Source organism: Neophocaena asiaeorientalis, unplaced genomic scaffold (assembly GCF_003031525.2).
Source record: "Neophocaena asiaeorientalis asiaeorientalis breed wild unplaced genomic scaffold, Neophocaena_asiaeorientalis_V1.1 scaffold123, whole genome shotgun sequence".
NCBI classification, from domain to species: domain Eukaryota; kingdom Metazoa; phylum Chordata; class Mammalia; order Artiodactyla; family Phocoenidae; genus Neophocaena; species Neophocaena asiaeorientalis.
The window spans coordinates 3,529,115-3,545,915 of NW_020173666.1; the positions used below are offsets into that span (position 1 = coordinate 3,529,115).

Consider the following 16,801-nt stretch of genomic DNA (forward strand, 5'->3'; position numbering starts at 1 on the left):
TGATTTATACTGAGCTTGTCCAACTCCACTGTTTGTCCTCTTCAACAATATCCTGTATTACCTCTTAAGAAGATTTACTGAAGGCTGTAAGGATTCAAAAACAAATCTGTTGTGTGATTTGAAACTAGATAATCTGGCTCTGACCCTGTTCTAGCTACATGGTAACCTGGAAAAAAGGTGGCTCATGTTAAATTCTGTCCAAGCACTAGGTCATGGGGGCCATCATGGTACCCATCACGCAAATATAATATACAGTGCCTGGAAGTCTACCTTTCTCAAAGAGCAGACTCAAGTGAAAGTAAATAGAGTGGACAGTAGGGTTCCTGAACCCATCTACCCAAAGCCTGGCTTCATTGTTTGTTTCCTGACCAACAGCTAACTCAGGTAAACGATACTGACAATGACTTCATTGTTCGTGCATAAGAATAGCAGCCTAAAAAGACATAACTTTAGTCTTGTGAATTTAACAGTAAAAATATAACATAGTATATAATGCAACTGCAGCATCCCTATGCATGTAATACACATATAGTGATTTGTTTTGCCTGTTCATACCTTATGAATAATTTTTGTTAGTAAAATCTTAATGGCCAACATTTCCAAAATCAATAACTTTCCTGTAGTTAGTTAGCAATTTCTGTAAATCATTTAGAAAATAAGATTGCTTATCAATTTTTTATTTGTTCATTATTTATATTTTATAAAATTTCAGAAATATATAAAGCTTTTTATTATTCTAAGTTTATATAAAAATAGTCCTAAAATATGTATCTTTGTTAAAGTGTTAAATTTCTCATGATATACTTATGAATAAAATATGGTCCAGATGTTAGCATTGTTTGGTAGATCTTGAAATTACACGATTAAACTTCTCTAAAGATCATTCTATTTCATTATGAGTCTATTTCAGTCTGAAAGTAGATTTCTAGCTGGGTTCTATAGTCTACAACCCTGCCCATGCCCCATTTTATTACTAATTTTCATATAGAAGGAATGATTACATGAAACTGTGAGGGGGAAATAACACTGGAGATGAAAGAATAAAGATTCAAAAGTATGGTGACTCAATTAGTGCTGTGCCAAAACAAACAGAATGATAGCTCTATTTTTTCTTAATTGGGGTGTAGTTGCTGTACAGTGCTGTGCTAGCTTCTGCTGCACAGCGAAGTGAATCAGCCATACATATATATGTATCCCCTCTTTTCTGGATTTCCTTCCCATTTAGGTCATCAGAGAGCATTAAGTAGAGTTCCCTGTGCTATATAGCAGTTCTCATTAGTTATCTGTTTTATGCATAGTAGTGTATATATGTCAATCCCAATCTCCCAATTCATCCCACCCCAGTAGCTCTATTTAATGGACACCTCCTAAGTTCTAGATATTATACTAGATATTTGTCATATGATATTTATTAATATAGGAAAGTTAATACCTCCAGGGCCCTTTTTATGTCTCAGATTTTTGAATTAGCAGTTACTTGGGGAATAATTAATTTTCTTTCTTAGCAAAAACTGAAGTAATTTTTGAAGTCTACTTAAATGAAGATAATGTCCAAGTGCTGTTTTCATGAGTTCTCCTATATATGAGTCCCAATGATCCCTTTTTTATATTAAAGTGTTCTAACAGACTTAAATCTGTTCTGAACCATTATATTCTAAATCACTAACTTATTAAATCCTACAGTTTTAAAGCAGCTCAAGCCCCTTTATTTTTCAAGAAAAAAATTTTAGCCTATCCAAAGAAATATCCCATGATCATGACTTAGTCAAGATCAGAATCCCGGTCTGTTCACTATACACTGTAGCATGTCACTGTTCTCATAGTGTATGGTCTCTTCTTGTGCTGTCTTCCCAATTCTTTTATATTTACAATTCAAAAAATAAGTTCTCAGGTTTATTTGGAGTTTGCCATATGAATTTGAAAAGGTTTGTATGAAATTAAATAGAATTTTAAGTTTTAAAATTATTCTAATTCATTATAAAACAAGTTAGTACTGATATTTCTAGTTTATATTCCCCAATATTCAACCCAAAATGCGGCTGCTACATCTATAGAAGTTCATCTTTACATTTAATCCACAATGTGGCTACTGAAAGAACAGAAGCTCATCTTGAAAGAGAAGATGAGTCAAGTGTGCAGTAATACCGTTTTTACAGGTAACTTTAATATTTTCCACTTTGAAAAAAGCGTATTACTTACTTTTTTTTTTACATGTTAATTGGAGTATAATTGCTTTACAATGGTGTGTTAGTTTCTGCTTTATAACAAAGAGAATAAGTTATACATATACATATGTTCCCATATCTCTTCCGTCTTCCGTCTCCCTCCCTCCCACCCTCCCTATCCCACCCCTCCAGGCAGTCACAAAGCTGATCTCCCTGTGCTATGTGGCTGCTTCCCACTAGCTAGCTATCTTACGTTTGGTAGTGTATATATGTCCATGCCTCTCTCTCGCTTTGTCACAGCTTACCCTTCCCCCTCCCCATATCCTCAAGTCCATTCTCTACTACATCTGTGTCTTTATTCCTATCTTACCCCTAGGTTCTTCATGACATTTATTTTTTCTTAAATTCCATATATATGTGTTAGCGTACGGTATTTGTCTTTCTCTTTCTGACTCACTTCACTCTAAAAAAAGCGTATTACTTACTCTTAATTGTCAAGAATGAAATTTCAGACAGGTATTTTAAAACCATTATACAAGTAGGGATTTCTCTAAATGAATTCTTTTTTCTTTTTCAGGATGACTAAAATCCGAAGAGTGTGGCATATTATGTACTCAAACTCTAATTCTATTTCTTAGTGTATTTTCTGTCAAATTTCATAATAAAATCTGCTCAGCAAAGTCTGTTCGTTTTATTACCAGTACTTACTGTGTATGCGTCTCTCTATAGAATCATCTTTTTCTTACATTAGAAGTATATGCAGTGATCTTTCTAGAAATAACTTGCTGTTTGCTTCCTAACATAAAATTAGTCCAAATTAAAGTTACGTTACTGAAATAGTTTTTCGTCAACTATCGTTTGAACAGAACTATTGATGTGGCAATTTATTTTCTGTCATTACTTATTATATTTATTTGCTAGAGTTGCCATATGAAAATGCTGCAAACTGGTTCGCTTAAATAATAGAAATTTACTTTCTCTAGAATAATTCTAGAGGCTAGAAGTCCAAGATCAAGGCATTGACAGGTTTTTTTTTTCTTTCTGAGGCCTCTCTCCTTGGTTTACAGATGGTTGCCTTCTTTCTGTGTCCTCACATAGTCTGTTCTTCTAGGCACGTGCATCCTTAGTGTGTCTGTGTATCCAGATTTCTTCTTCTTACATGTACCAATCAGATTGGACGAGCACCCACACTTAGTGACCTCATTTCAACTTAATCGCCTCTTTAAAGGTCCTATCTCCAAATAGGTCGTATTCTGAGTTAGTAAGGGTTAAGGCTTCAACGTATGAATTCAGGGGGAATAATTCAGCACGCAGCACTTATTATGTTAAGTTTATGTAATACCTTCTATAGGAAATGCTTTGAGATGTTTTTGATTATGGTGATATCCTAGATGTTAAGTTTTATGTGTTTGTGGAAAGTACGTAGAGACAGGAAAAATAATGAAGACAAAAGCTGTAGGAGTTCAAGAATTAAGAGAACTTGTAATAGTCAGATCTTTACCAGACAGGTATTAGTATCTTTTTAAAGTTTCTCCTTCATCTTAGGTAATGGATAAGTGTTTTGTATTTCCAAAAGTTGTCGTTTTGATTAATAAGCCTATATTTAATTTGTCCCCTTTTTCTCTCTTTTTCACTTCGTGAAGAAATTCAGCTTCTTTCCAAAAATTCCAATAACAGTTTTTGTTTATTTTCATTCATTGCCGTGTTTATTGAACATATACATTAAGTGCTAGACACATGCATAGGTGCAGTAATTTGCAAAATAAAGTCTGTTCCCAAATTCATAGAATTTATATTCTAGGATGGGAGGTAGAAACTGACATTATTAGTTCAAATGACTATTAAAATAGTGTGTGATAGGAGAGTTTCTACTTCTTGGTCCCACTTCCCCCTTGGATTGCTTGCTCTATCCTACAGGCTGATTTTTAGTCTTTCTTTTTACATTATTCTGATTGCTTTTATTTAATATGCATACATTTCGACATTATCCATGAAAAGAGTTGCATTGGATCTCTGCAGGTGAGAAAAGTGATATTGTCACTTTATTCTAATTATTGAACTGCTCTCGATGTAAACAAAGACCCATTTGCTTTTTTGGCATCTTCTTCATACTGTCATAATAAGAAGTCATTTTACCTTTTATTGTTGGTACATTGTTTAATATAAAAGTCATAGTTCTGTTTTCCTTTAAAAAACCTTCCTTAGAAGAATAAGATGTGGAACACAGTGGGTAGAAAAGCTAAAGGAAAATTTCAAAGCATCTGTTTAATTTCAGAGAAGTGGTAAGAATCTCTATAATTGAGAAACTTTTCTTTGCAAAGAACTAAAAAGCATCAACCATGAGGAAACTGTCATCTATGGTATAATGGCCCATGCAGTCCCCTTGCCTTAAGATTTACTTCTCTTGAACATCATGCATCTTTCCTTGGTGTTGAAACTACCATTGCAGACATGATTGTTGTGATTAAGTGTAGCTTCATTATTCTTTACAATCAAACGCAGCTCTTTACTGCTTATTCAGCGAGCCAGCTTGATATTCTCATTCTGGTTTATAAGAAGAGAGAGCAAACACTCAGGTTAACAGCCTGCTGAGATCCATCTCTGACTCCAGTTTTCTTCCGACTGAAGAAACTTCTTTACTGTCATTCCCATTGTTTCTGCTGTGGACAAAGGCATAGAAAAAGAGAGCTATTTTATAGTTTCTAGTGACAGAGGATTTCAAAGCAAGCAAGATACTGGGTACCAGGGCAAGAGTTGAAGAATACACAGATAAAGAAGAGAAAAACAGGCAATTTGCCTTCCAAGAACTCATTCAGATCGTATGTTTTCAGTTTGAAAACCTCAGTGGAAGCTGAGTAACTTCAAAGCATGAGCAGAAGTTTCTTTTTCAGTGTGATGAAATCAGGTGACAAGGTAATTGTGTTGGCAAGCACTTCTGAGACTCCTGAGAAGTAAAAATATGAGCTTCAGAAAATGCTGGATAAAGTCTGCAACTGCTTCCTCACAAAATTACAACCAGAGTACAGTTTATAAGCCAGGAGGACTAACTAGAGGTTCTCCAGAAGTGGATCTGCCTCTCCTGGACCTGCCACCAAGGAGGTTGATTAAACAGACCTTAAAACAAGGATATTCCTCTGAAGCAGTCGCAAAAACTGAAAGATAGAAACATTTAGCCTAAATTTCAACTTTAGACCTTGGGCTTGGAACTCAGCCTCTCACAGAAGACAACAGTAAAACTAGTCAAAATACATGAGGCTCTTATTGCCAGTCATTGAGCAGTCCAGGACTGTCATCCTCAAGAGAAAGAAAAAACATGAGGTGAAACACAGTTCTCTGCCAGAGAATAATTTTCCTGTTGCAGTGCAGAGTGATTAGAACCCAAGTGGAGTTGCAGTCTCATTAAGCTAAAGAGGAAGAAATTGGGGTTCTGGACTTCTAAAGTGACTGGAATTTGTGAGGGAGAGCACTAGAGAAGAAGGAACTGCTTCAAGGGGGATTCCTAGAAGTCCCTGTGGAGATTCAATGCAGGTCCTTGCCTTAGGGCTGGGCCACATACGAACTGGTCAAGACTTCAGTAGGCCTACTTAACAACCACCTGCTGTGAGGCTGAGAGCTGACCAGTGATATCAGAGGTCATGCGATGCTGGGAGTAGACGTAGTGAGACCTTGCTGAGCACCTCATTCATTCTGTTTATATCCCAACAAGGCCACTCTTGAAGAGTAAGGATCAGTTCTTAGCATAAGAGCCATACCCTAGAACAAAGTTCTAACTGAAATAGACCCACCCTAACAAAGAATACAACCAAGCTTGTTATCCACCAGTAATTTAACTGCATGGCAGAACAAAACTCAACACCAGTTAAGGTTGATGGTGTAATCCAGGCTCCCTTCAACATATTATCTACTATTCAGTCAAAACATATGTCCACATTCAATCAAAAGTTCCTAGACAAGTGAAATAAAAATTCAAAATCATGAGAAAATATGACCCATAATTAAGAATTTAAAAAATCAGTAGAAACAGACTATAAGATGACCTAGATGTTGAAATTAGCAGCCAAGAGTTTTAAAGCAGCTGCTATAATATTATATGTTCAGGTACTGAAATGGGAACATGGTCATAGTGAGTGAACAGATGGAGAATATCAGCAGAGAAAATTAAAACTTTATAACAAAGTGAAATACTAGTACTGAAGAGTTCAGTATCTGAAACTATATGATCTGTTCATCAGATGGGTTTAGTATCACTAGATGGAGACTACAGAAGAAAGGGCTATGGAACCTGAAGGCATAAATATAAGTTACACAGGAAATGCCAAGGAATTAAATCTTTTCCCCCCTCCACCGCTTCCCCATAAAAATATCTTATAAATTACTCAGGTTTATTTCACTTCTTATGTTTAGATATAGAACTCAGTTTTTGAAATGAACTTAAAAAGAGGTTGAGCTTATAGTTGTCACGCCATTCTATATTTATATCCTAAAAGTTTTTTTCCATTTTCTTGTTTTAGTTAATTGGAATATTACCATAGAATTAGAATAAAGAAATATTGGATTGTTTACAAGTATATTAATAGCTCATCTGTGTAACATTTTACAGTTTATGAAAAAGTCATTTGTTTATTATTCATAAATAATAAGGTTTATCAAATCCACACTGTGTGTAAGGTATTATGCCCAATGTTTTGCTTATGTCATCTTATATAATCTTCACAACTATGAAATTGTCATTAATATCTATTCCCATTTTACAGATGAGGAAATTTAAGGTTTAGAGAGGCAAAGTGATTGGCCTAAGGTCACACACCTAGTAGTTGGTTGAATTAGATATAAACTCGTATTTGGTCTGATTCCAAATCCAGTCCTAACCACCGTACTTTACACTTCCACATTTTACAAGCTAGATGTTGAAGCTTCTTCAAGAAATGTTCGCTGTGGACTTACTGTATCTACATACTGGGTTTGATGAATTAGTCTTGTTCCCTATCCTGAAGTTGCTTTTAGTCTAGGGACGTTGATGCTCTCTGTGGTCCACATAACAGCAGCATCAGCATCTCCTGGGAGCCTGTTAGAAGTGCAAGAATCTGATTTCACAAGATACCCAGGTGACTGGTGTGCACATTCAAGATTTATAAGCCCTTGATTACGTTTCAGAATAACTTAATCAAATCAGAGTAGCAGGGTCTAGAGAGGCATCCACATTATCTGATTCTGAAAGAGTATCTTTAGACTGTATCTGACTGATTTTTCTCCTTCGAATATTGTATAGATATTATTTATCAGTCTGCATACATTGTACCTTTGATATTTGGTGAAAACCTCTGAATTCTTTCAAAAGTTTAATACTGCATTTTAAAAAACATTTTGAGAGGGGTATAGTGTCTTCTAGGTTTAAGAGAATTGGATGTTAAATACAAGAGCAGCCATTTATATGATATCAACCAACCATAGATTTGGCTATTTTAGTTTTCTATTACTTTTTATCTTTTAACTGAGATTGATTAAGTCTGTGTGAAAATGGGATAAGACTGATTCATATATTTGACCCATTGTTGTTATTTTTTAAAGGATGCTAATTAGATTAATGAAGCTTAGAAATAAATACTTGATTTCCCCCTATCCCTTCCCAGTTTGCCTAATGCCTCTTTCCTAACACTGGATTTGTCATTTTTTTAGATGTGGAAGTTATGTACTATGACTGGATTTCTCTTTGTTTACATGGCGCCCTTATGGACTAGCAGGGTCTGTTCTTTAAATATCTCCTAACAGTCCAGAATTTAACCCAATATACACATTCATGTATTAACAAACAAATGCTTTTTCAAAATTTCACATAGGAAGCACTATTCTGTTACGCATGCACTGCCACTAACATAATAGATACAGTTAAACACCTCCTAACTTTAAATCACTTCCTAGATTTAGGCAATAACTGATTTTCAGGATGGAAAGTGAATTTCAGTAGTTTTTTACCTAGGCTTTTGTATTATTCTAATCCAAAATAGAAGTATCTGTAGTTTATATTTTTGTAAATACTCTAATTTTAGACTGAGCATGACTTTTTTGTTTTTTACTAAAATGTAAATTGAGTTGACATATATGAAGAAATGGATGAGCCAAATATTTTTGTGAAGTAATCAAATACTTCAATTTGATTGTAGATATAGGATGTCCTATATTCAAGAGATTAAGTTAAAAAAGAATGAGCCTAATAGCTGTGAAGACGAGGAGCTGGAAAGATTTTATTGTATCACATACCCAAATTCAGTCTTATGCCTCTATTGTCCTTATCTGCAACACCTTCTTTCTGAGAAATGATTTTGCTTCCTTAGAAAAGCCTAACCCTTTCCTGTGAGCCTAAGAAATAATTAACAGTTAGAATTTAAAAGGCTTTCTTGAAGTGAGAGCTTCAAGCACTCAAAGGTGTTACAATCAAGTAAGTACAAACTTTTTAAAAAGTTGAAAATAAGATTTACTTTCCACCCATAACATTATTAATCATATCTTAATTATCTTAGCATCTAAGTAAGAAAAATATTCACTCCTATCTTGAAGAGCAGTTGGTATGAATAAGCATGAATTAGATATTCTTCAGAACTTTAAAAATGCATTTTATTTTTCAGCAAAAATGTCAAGGAAGTTAAGCTTGCCTACTGACCTAAAGCCTGACTTAGGTAAGTAAAATAAATAAATGAAAATACATAGTAGTTAAACTCTCTTTAATGGGAAGACAAGGAAATCAGGAGATTTTAAATGACCATAGACTAGATTTTCATTGAAAATCAAGTTTAAAATGACTGTTTAAGAATTAATAGCCTTCAGGATGCTTTCTGTAGATTGTAAAGGATAATTATAATATAACTTTAAGCAAAGCAAAATAATATATTTCCTCAGCCCTCTCATACTTTATCTAAACAAAGTTTAGTGTAAGATTAAAATATGTATGATTTTGGATTAATTTCAATTAACCATCTGAAAACTTATTTTGAACTTTATTATTTATATACTTATTTTATGAGAATTTAATATTTTCAAAATAAATGACTAGTTTCCTGTATTACAGTGAATCTCATATCAAGAATCATTATTACTTTTTCACGATAATAAGGTGGAAAATATATCTTTTTCTGTAGTACTCTCTATGCAACCTATCCATTAGGAAAGCAGAGTGAATATATTCACACATTCCTTCTGCTTTATATCCAGCTCCAAAACAGCTCCCTGATATCCCAGGATAGGGACAAATGACATTTTGATAAAGACAAAAATAAGATTCCATGTAGTAAATATAAAGCAGGATTTCCATTTTAATTTTAGAATTTCTATTGCCTTTAAGTGGATAAGAAGTATGACTGCATACGGATGATTTCACGCATGTTTGTCTTAGAAACAACTAGATTTTCTCCTTTTTATTTGCTCACCCACCTCATCTTCTCACTGTTAATTCTCTAGATTCCTTGACTATCTTCTTATGCATAATACAGACTTAGGTATTGGTCCATTTCACCTTACTGATTTTAGCATTTCCAAATCATAGTCTTATCTCAGTTATACTGATAGCATGTTATTATGAGTGAGTAGCCATAATATCTTCCACTGTCATCAGTGAAAGGTTCCATTCCTGAACATAGGAAGAACAGTTTAGTAGAACCCTGTAATACCCCTGCTGTTAAGGGAACCAGAAATAAATTCTAGAATGTTGGATAACGTATGTTTTGAGAAGCGCATAGTTCCCTTCACTATAAAAATGAAAGATGCCATTTGAACCCACATGTATCTGAGGCTACCGTTAAGCATTTTTTTCCCCAACAAGAGGATCCAGAGTTTTCATCAGACTCTCAAAGATGCCCATGATTTTAGTAACACTGAATACTACTACTTAAAATGGTTTTGTGTCTTTTAGTACCTAAAAATCTGTTGAGAAAACACATGTAGAAGTACTTTTTAAATTAGTAAAAATAGATGTCAATTACTTTTTAAAAGAATATTCACACTTATGAATTATTTAAGTAACTTAATCAAAGTGTGTGCTCTGTGCTTTTATAGATCATCTTTATTCAGTTTATCTTTTACTTGTGTGCCCGTGTATCTCAATGCCCTAAGCTAATTATAACTTTGATTAATATATATATTGAAACAATACCCATGTTGCCTCAATAATTTTCCCTTAAGTCATTGTGCTACTGAACTATTTTTTGATAGAGATTCTTAGCTGGTAATTCTTTTACATTGGCCAGAGAGTCAACGGGGAAAAACAACTATTATCCATAGGCTCAAACTGCCAAATGTTGCTAAAGTAGCTGAGCTGTTGGACTTTTCCTGCAGCTATGGAAGCTTCTGTGAATAGAATTCACTTTTGTTTATAGGGGAATTATGCAACATTGTACTTTCACCATAGCTTCACCCTAGATTCCATGGCCCACAACTCAGGAATCATGGGCGATATTGTTAGACTGCTGATGTCACTTTTCAAGTGTCAAGAACAGGAGGCAAAATATCAAACTGTTATGTATCTTTATGTGAGTAAGTATTTTGTCCTAATTTTTACCCTGACCAAATTTACCTCTTGGCATTATGTTTTGATTGGGGGATATAAAATTTTGTTGCATAAGGCTCTATGTGACAGGAGAGTGTGATATACACAGGTGGAATGTTCTAGGCATCCAGAGAATAACAGGAAAGCAATGATTTTATGACATGGTTGTATCACTAGAGCTGGATGGAGGCATTAATGACAATTTTTTTCTGAGTTTAGATCGGCCAGAAAGACCACATGTTCCAGTTTTGTTTTTTTTTTAATCTAAACACTGAACTTTAATGCTCAATAATAATTAAAACATTCCACTCGTATGATATTGGTGATATGACTAATCCCATGTTTATCTGGAGTTGCCTAACAGATGTTTTAGACTTGAACATGGGCACAAATCCAAACTCTTCCATTAACTAGCTTTCTTAGTCATTTAACCTGTCTAAGCCTCTACTTCATTATTTGTTAAATTATGGTGATAATACTTTTCAGGGTTATTATATAGATTCAATAAAATGATAAATGTAAAGTTTATGATAGTATGAAGCACATGGTAGCCCTGCTTAGTGGTAGCTATTTCATTTCTGCTCTTATTAGTAGAATGAAAATGAAAATTTCTATTCCATTTGTTAAGCTTGCCCAATTTCTAATATTTAAGCCACAAAGACCCACAACATCTAACTTAAGAGCAGTCAGTGGTAGTTACAATTCATGAACTGCTGAAGATTCTAACTTGTTTTCAAACAGTTCTACACAGATAAAATAAGCAACCTAATTCTCTAAGTTCAGAGTTGATTCTGTTTCAGTTCACCTTCCCATATTGATCTAGCCATAGGAGTTTCTCTGGCAATCTAATTTTTATAGAGAAGTCATATAATAAAAACACAGTTGTAGTTTATGAATTTTATGTAGTTAAATTAGTCTATTAAATTAAAATAATGTTTACGTGGCCTGTGAATTAACATTTGAAGTATAGATTGTTGTGAATCACCTATTGTAATTCTAATAGATAACAGTAAAGGTTTTCATACAGCTTAATTTATATTGAAATTTATAATAGTAAATTTTCTTGTATCACTGATTTTCATTTTTATCACTAGGTCACAACTGATAATATAGGTGAATATGTCTGTTCATCTTGTTATGTGTATGTCTTATCAAAGTAACAAATATTTTTATCATTGGAAAATAAATTTTAAATTTCTGTTTTTTTTACTAAAATAACTTTGGGAACATAAAGAGTTAACATTTGGAATCAGTATCATATTACAAACTCATCCAGTAATGAGCTATTGCTTATAGAAAGTTGTTTTATTTACATTAAGTAGTTCTTTTCTACTGTGTCATAATCTGTAACAGGAATCTCAGGCAAAAGAAAAGCATTTTTAGAAACTATAGTTAGAAATAACCCATGCTGTTGTCATAACTAGTGGCTTTATTGTTTTCAGAGGCTAACTGTAATCAAAATTATGTTGTATATAATTATTGTTTGGGAGAATTTTTTTAACCTATGAATCTAAATTTGATTACAAGAAGCTTTTGGGGGGTATAAGTAGGATTCAGTTATGCCTTTTTTATTCAGTAAAATACAACTTAGAAGACTTGAACGTGTTTTTCATTTTTCACAACATTATGAAGTCATTTCTTTCGCAATAGCATTGGAAACATGTGATTTGAGGAATGACTTATTAGATGTGAACAGCAGAAGCTACTGGAAATTTTAATATATCCCAGTGGTGTAGCAGAAACACATTGCTTTAGATACTTCGAACTGTAGGTCTGTCTTCAGCAAGTATACGTTGAATACCTTCATATGCAAGGCACTATGCCAAATTCTGCAGGGCATCAAAAGGAGAGAGCCCTTGTTCTCAAGAAATTTACAGTCACATTAGAACAAGGCTTAAGACAAGTCAGAAATAACTACAGAACAAATGTACTATTCATGCCGGGGGGGGGATAAAAAGCTATCAAGATTCAAAAGAGAAAAACTGTGTATGGTTTTAGGAATCAGGATAAACTTCATGAGGATGACAGTACTTGAGATGGAGAATAAACACCATCTAGATAGGTAGAGAAAAGGCAAGGGCACGAATCAGAAAGAAAATCACAAGCAAAAAAGTAGGTAAGCTCCAGGTATGTTTGGAGAACATTGAATGGCTTGGTTTATTTCCCACAGTGAACTGAAGCAGGACAGCACTCTGGCAGATAGGGCCGGGAGGGTAGGTTGAGATATTTTGTGGAGTCTTAAAAACCTGAGTAAGAGTATAAGAGGAACTGTTGCGGACTTTTAAGATAGAGGTGATAGAATTAAAACTGTACCTTGTAAAATTTAGTTGAGTTGTGATAGAACAGTGACAGAGTGAAGGTGGGGAGATCTCTTGGGAATTGTAGTCTAGATGAATGGTGATAAAGGCCTGAACATAGGGTGATGGAAGTTGATTAGTAGTGGAAAGAAGGAAACAGAAACATTAGAATAGCGTAGGACTTTGCATCCCATCAGAGACATGTAAGTAAAGTGAAAGGGAAGAACCAAACTTGGGACTCATTTCAAGTATTGTTTCCCTAGGAGAACAGGGGTGTCATTAATATAAATAGTGCCATTAGAAGAATTTAGAGCCTTGGGGAAATGATGTATTTTGACTTTCCCTAGTGAGACATAATAGGAAAAAAATTTTATAAGCCTTTGGAAATACATTCCAAGAGAAAAGAGGCCAGGGCTTGAAACAGACTTGAGATTGGCCACAGAGAAGGTAGCTGAAGACAAGAGAGGGTTTATTAGTATAATTTACAAGTATCCCTGTCATTACAGACAGAGCCGGGTAAAGGGAATATACCTGGCATCAAGTTAAGTATGAGCCAGATACCAGTTGTACAGTTTAATGAAAAACGCCTTAGATGAACGTTGGTTACAGTTAAAATCGCATTTAAAAAAAAATAAAGCTAAATTTTTATGGATTAAGGCTTTCATATGGACAGATGTGAAGGAAAAAAGTCCATCATACAATAAATTTGAAGGTAGCATCAGAGTACTTATAAAAGCATTTTTTTTAACGTAGAAAATTGAAAATACCCACTTTCCTGATTCTATCTACTCATGAATTATATTACCAAAGGAAGAAACAGCACCATGAGAAAGGGTAGTAAGGGCTAAGATTGGAAAAGCAGCCAGGATACTAACAGAGAGCTGCACCAAAACCACAGAGATCATCCATCCAAAAACTCACTGAACTCGCTGGGATGACCTCAGCTCAGTTCTGATAAGTGTGGATTTGTCCCTCTGTGTTTCAAATACAAGCAAAGGAAAAAATTGTTAGCATAAAAGTAAATTGTTTTTCTTTTCAATTAAAAGAAACTTAAAATTAAATATGCCGTAGATTTTATCTTTTTGCAGATTAACTATTTGGCAAAACTTATACCAAACAAAAAACATGATATTTTATAACTTGAGCAATCTCACAACATTTTAAATCGTTTCAGATATAAAAGATAATTCCTTCAGCCGATCACGGAGTTCAAGTGTAACCAGCATTGATAAAGAATCCCGAGAAGCAATCTCTGCTCTTCATTTCTGTGAAACTTTTACTCGAAAGGCAGATTCAGCCCCCTCCCCATGTTTGTGGGTTGGTACTACATTGGGAACAGTGCTTGTCATTGCACTGAACCTTCCCCCAGGAGGAGAGCAAAGACTTCTTCAGCCAGTAATTGTGTCTCCAAGTGGTATGTATGCTCTGGTGCTATACTTCTATTGAAGGTTTGCTTTAGTATAATTTAATAGAAGCCTTTGCTTTTCATTTTTGAATCAATCTAAGTCTGAATGGGGATAGTTATAGTCTTATGTTTTTAATTGAAGGAATACATGGAATAAGATTCCAGAATATCATTTACTTATACAGCCATTCAGGTTTTATATTTTTTTAATTCTAGAATCATGTCTAAAATGATTACTACAAAAGAAAATGAGAAAAACAAACAAACAAACAAAAACACTGTTGTTCTACCGCATTCTAGGATACCTCAGAATAGTATGTTCTATAAGCAAAAGGATGGTACATATTTAGAGAACAAACAGAAAAGTATATTTTTAAACATTATACACTTGACTATTTTTAATCTCTAAGTGTGAAGTTTTAAAATACATTAATTTTCTTCTTTGAAGAATTAGAAAAGGTGATTTAATAAAAAAAAGTTAAGAGGAAAAAATTTAGTCTTCCTATATTGAAAATGAGATTGAATTTTATCACATGTATGTGGAATCTGATAGGTCTTGAAATAATTGAGAATTCTGGTTTCCGTTACTAATCTATGCTGATCTAGATAGAAAAAAATAAAAACAAAAACATGGTTTTGCTTATTAGTGTATTTCTTGTTTATATAGTACATTTTAACAATACTTAGAATTTAGAATTAAAATGTAATTATGATTTCTAGTTCTACCATTTCTGAACTACCTTTACATTAAAGGAATAGTTTGATTTATTCATTCAGCTCAATAATTTACTATATATTGCATACCTAGTTGTTAGAAAAAGTTACATAATGATGAATTTCTTAACCAATCTCATTTCTTATTAGTAAACAAGTATATGTATTGGAAAAAAAACTAGAAAGATGAAAATCAAAATGTTGATAGAAATTATCACTGAATAGTGGGATTGTGGGTAATTTTTATTCTTTTTACTGATTTGTAGTTTCTAAATTTTCTACAACAGTTTGTGATAAGAAAATGTTTCCAATAAATAAAAAAGAGAGAGGGATTAAATATAAATAATCTATTAACTATATTAAAAAATATTTAAGATTTTTCCAACTAGCAATAAAGTCTTAGCTGTAAATCTACTTTGATATGAAATAATGTTCATGTGTAAGAAAGAACCTTTGGGTTTCTTTTCAATGTTGGAATCTTTGAGGTTTGTTTTTAATAGGATGCCTATTTTAAAATATAACAATGACATTTATATCATATTATCTGTATTGGAACTATGAAGAGAAGAGAGGTGTTTTCCAAGCAGGTGGGTTTCCATGCCTAAGAGCCTGAAATGGTCTATTTTGTCCCCAACTGTTTTTTGTTGTGGTTTTTTTTTGCCTTCAAGAGGAGAACTCAACAATTACCACTACCCTGCTGGAAAACATACTATAATCCTGCCAACTATAGGACAAGCATATATTTAAATATTGGTACATTTTTAGAAAAGCTACTTACTGGGATTACTATATCTCATATATGTTCATATGGACTATAAACCATTCCCAAATTAGCAAACCATTTAAAATAATTAAATTGTCTACTTTCCAAACCTGGACAATAGACTAACGCCAGATGTAGCAAATGAATTGCAGGATGCCCAGTTAAATTTGGACTTTAGATAACATATTTTTCAATATAAATATGTCCCATCTTTCTCTTTGGAAAACTAATGCAGAATCTGGGACACACTTGTACTAAAAAAAGTATTGATTGTATATCTGAAATTCAGATTTAACTGGGCATCCTTTATTTTATCTGGCCACCCTGCAATAGACAAAATATATAAATGTGAAGAGGAAAGGAAAATTTTGTCTTCTAAGAAAAATTTTGACAGAACACTGGGATCTCTTCCTCTTAGAAACAAAAGAATATAATATATGGATAATTTTTTGCAAAATATAAGTATAAAGTAATAAAATATGAAAAAAATCTTCTAAAATAAAAACTGAATTGCTAAATCGGTTCTATACCCTCCCTTCTATTGCTTTCCAAATCCTTAATAATATCATTTAGCTTACTTAGAAATGAGCATAAATCATATTTACCTATTCAAGGATATGGAGGAAAGGGAGTCCCGTTAATTAAAGTAAATCAAGAACTATAACTACTAATTTAAGACTGTAAGTTGACCAAAGCAATGTCTTGAGTGTATTTGACTTTTACTGGTAAATAGTTTTTTTGAAGTAATGTTTAGAAATATGTGGAAACTTTTTTTCTCATTGACCCTGTAGATCAGTTCTGTCCATTAAAAATGCAGTGTGAGCCACATATAGTATTCTAAATTTTCTAGTAGCTGTTTTTAAAAAAGTAAAAAAAAAAAAAAAAAAAGAAATTAATTTTTGGAAAATATTTTATTTAGCC

At 33.3% G+C, this 16,801-nt stretch overlaps 1 protein-coding gene across 4 annotated transcripts in view; it reads left to right on the forward strand.

Annotated features, from left to right (window-relative positions):
* Positions 1 to 16,801, forward strand: part of STXBP5 (syntaxin binding protein 5) — a 165,189-nt gene that overhangs the window by 119,971 nt on the left and 28,417 nt on the right. For all 4 annotated transcript variants that reach the window (XM_024747979.1, XM_024747980.1, XM_024747981.1 and 1 more), the window contains 2 exons: positions 8,789 to 8,839; positions 14,173 to 14,412. In XM_024747979.1, coding sequence (XP_024603747.1) covers positions 8,789 to 8,839; positions 14,173 to 14,412 — 291 coding nt within the window. The remainder of the gene's footprint in view (positions 1 to 8,788; positions 8,840 to 14,172; positions 14,413 to 16,801) is intronic.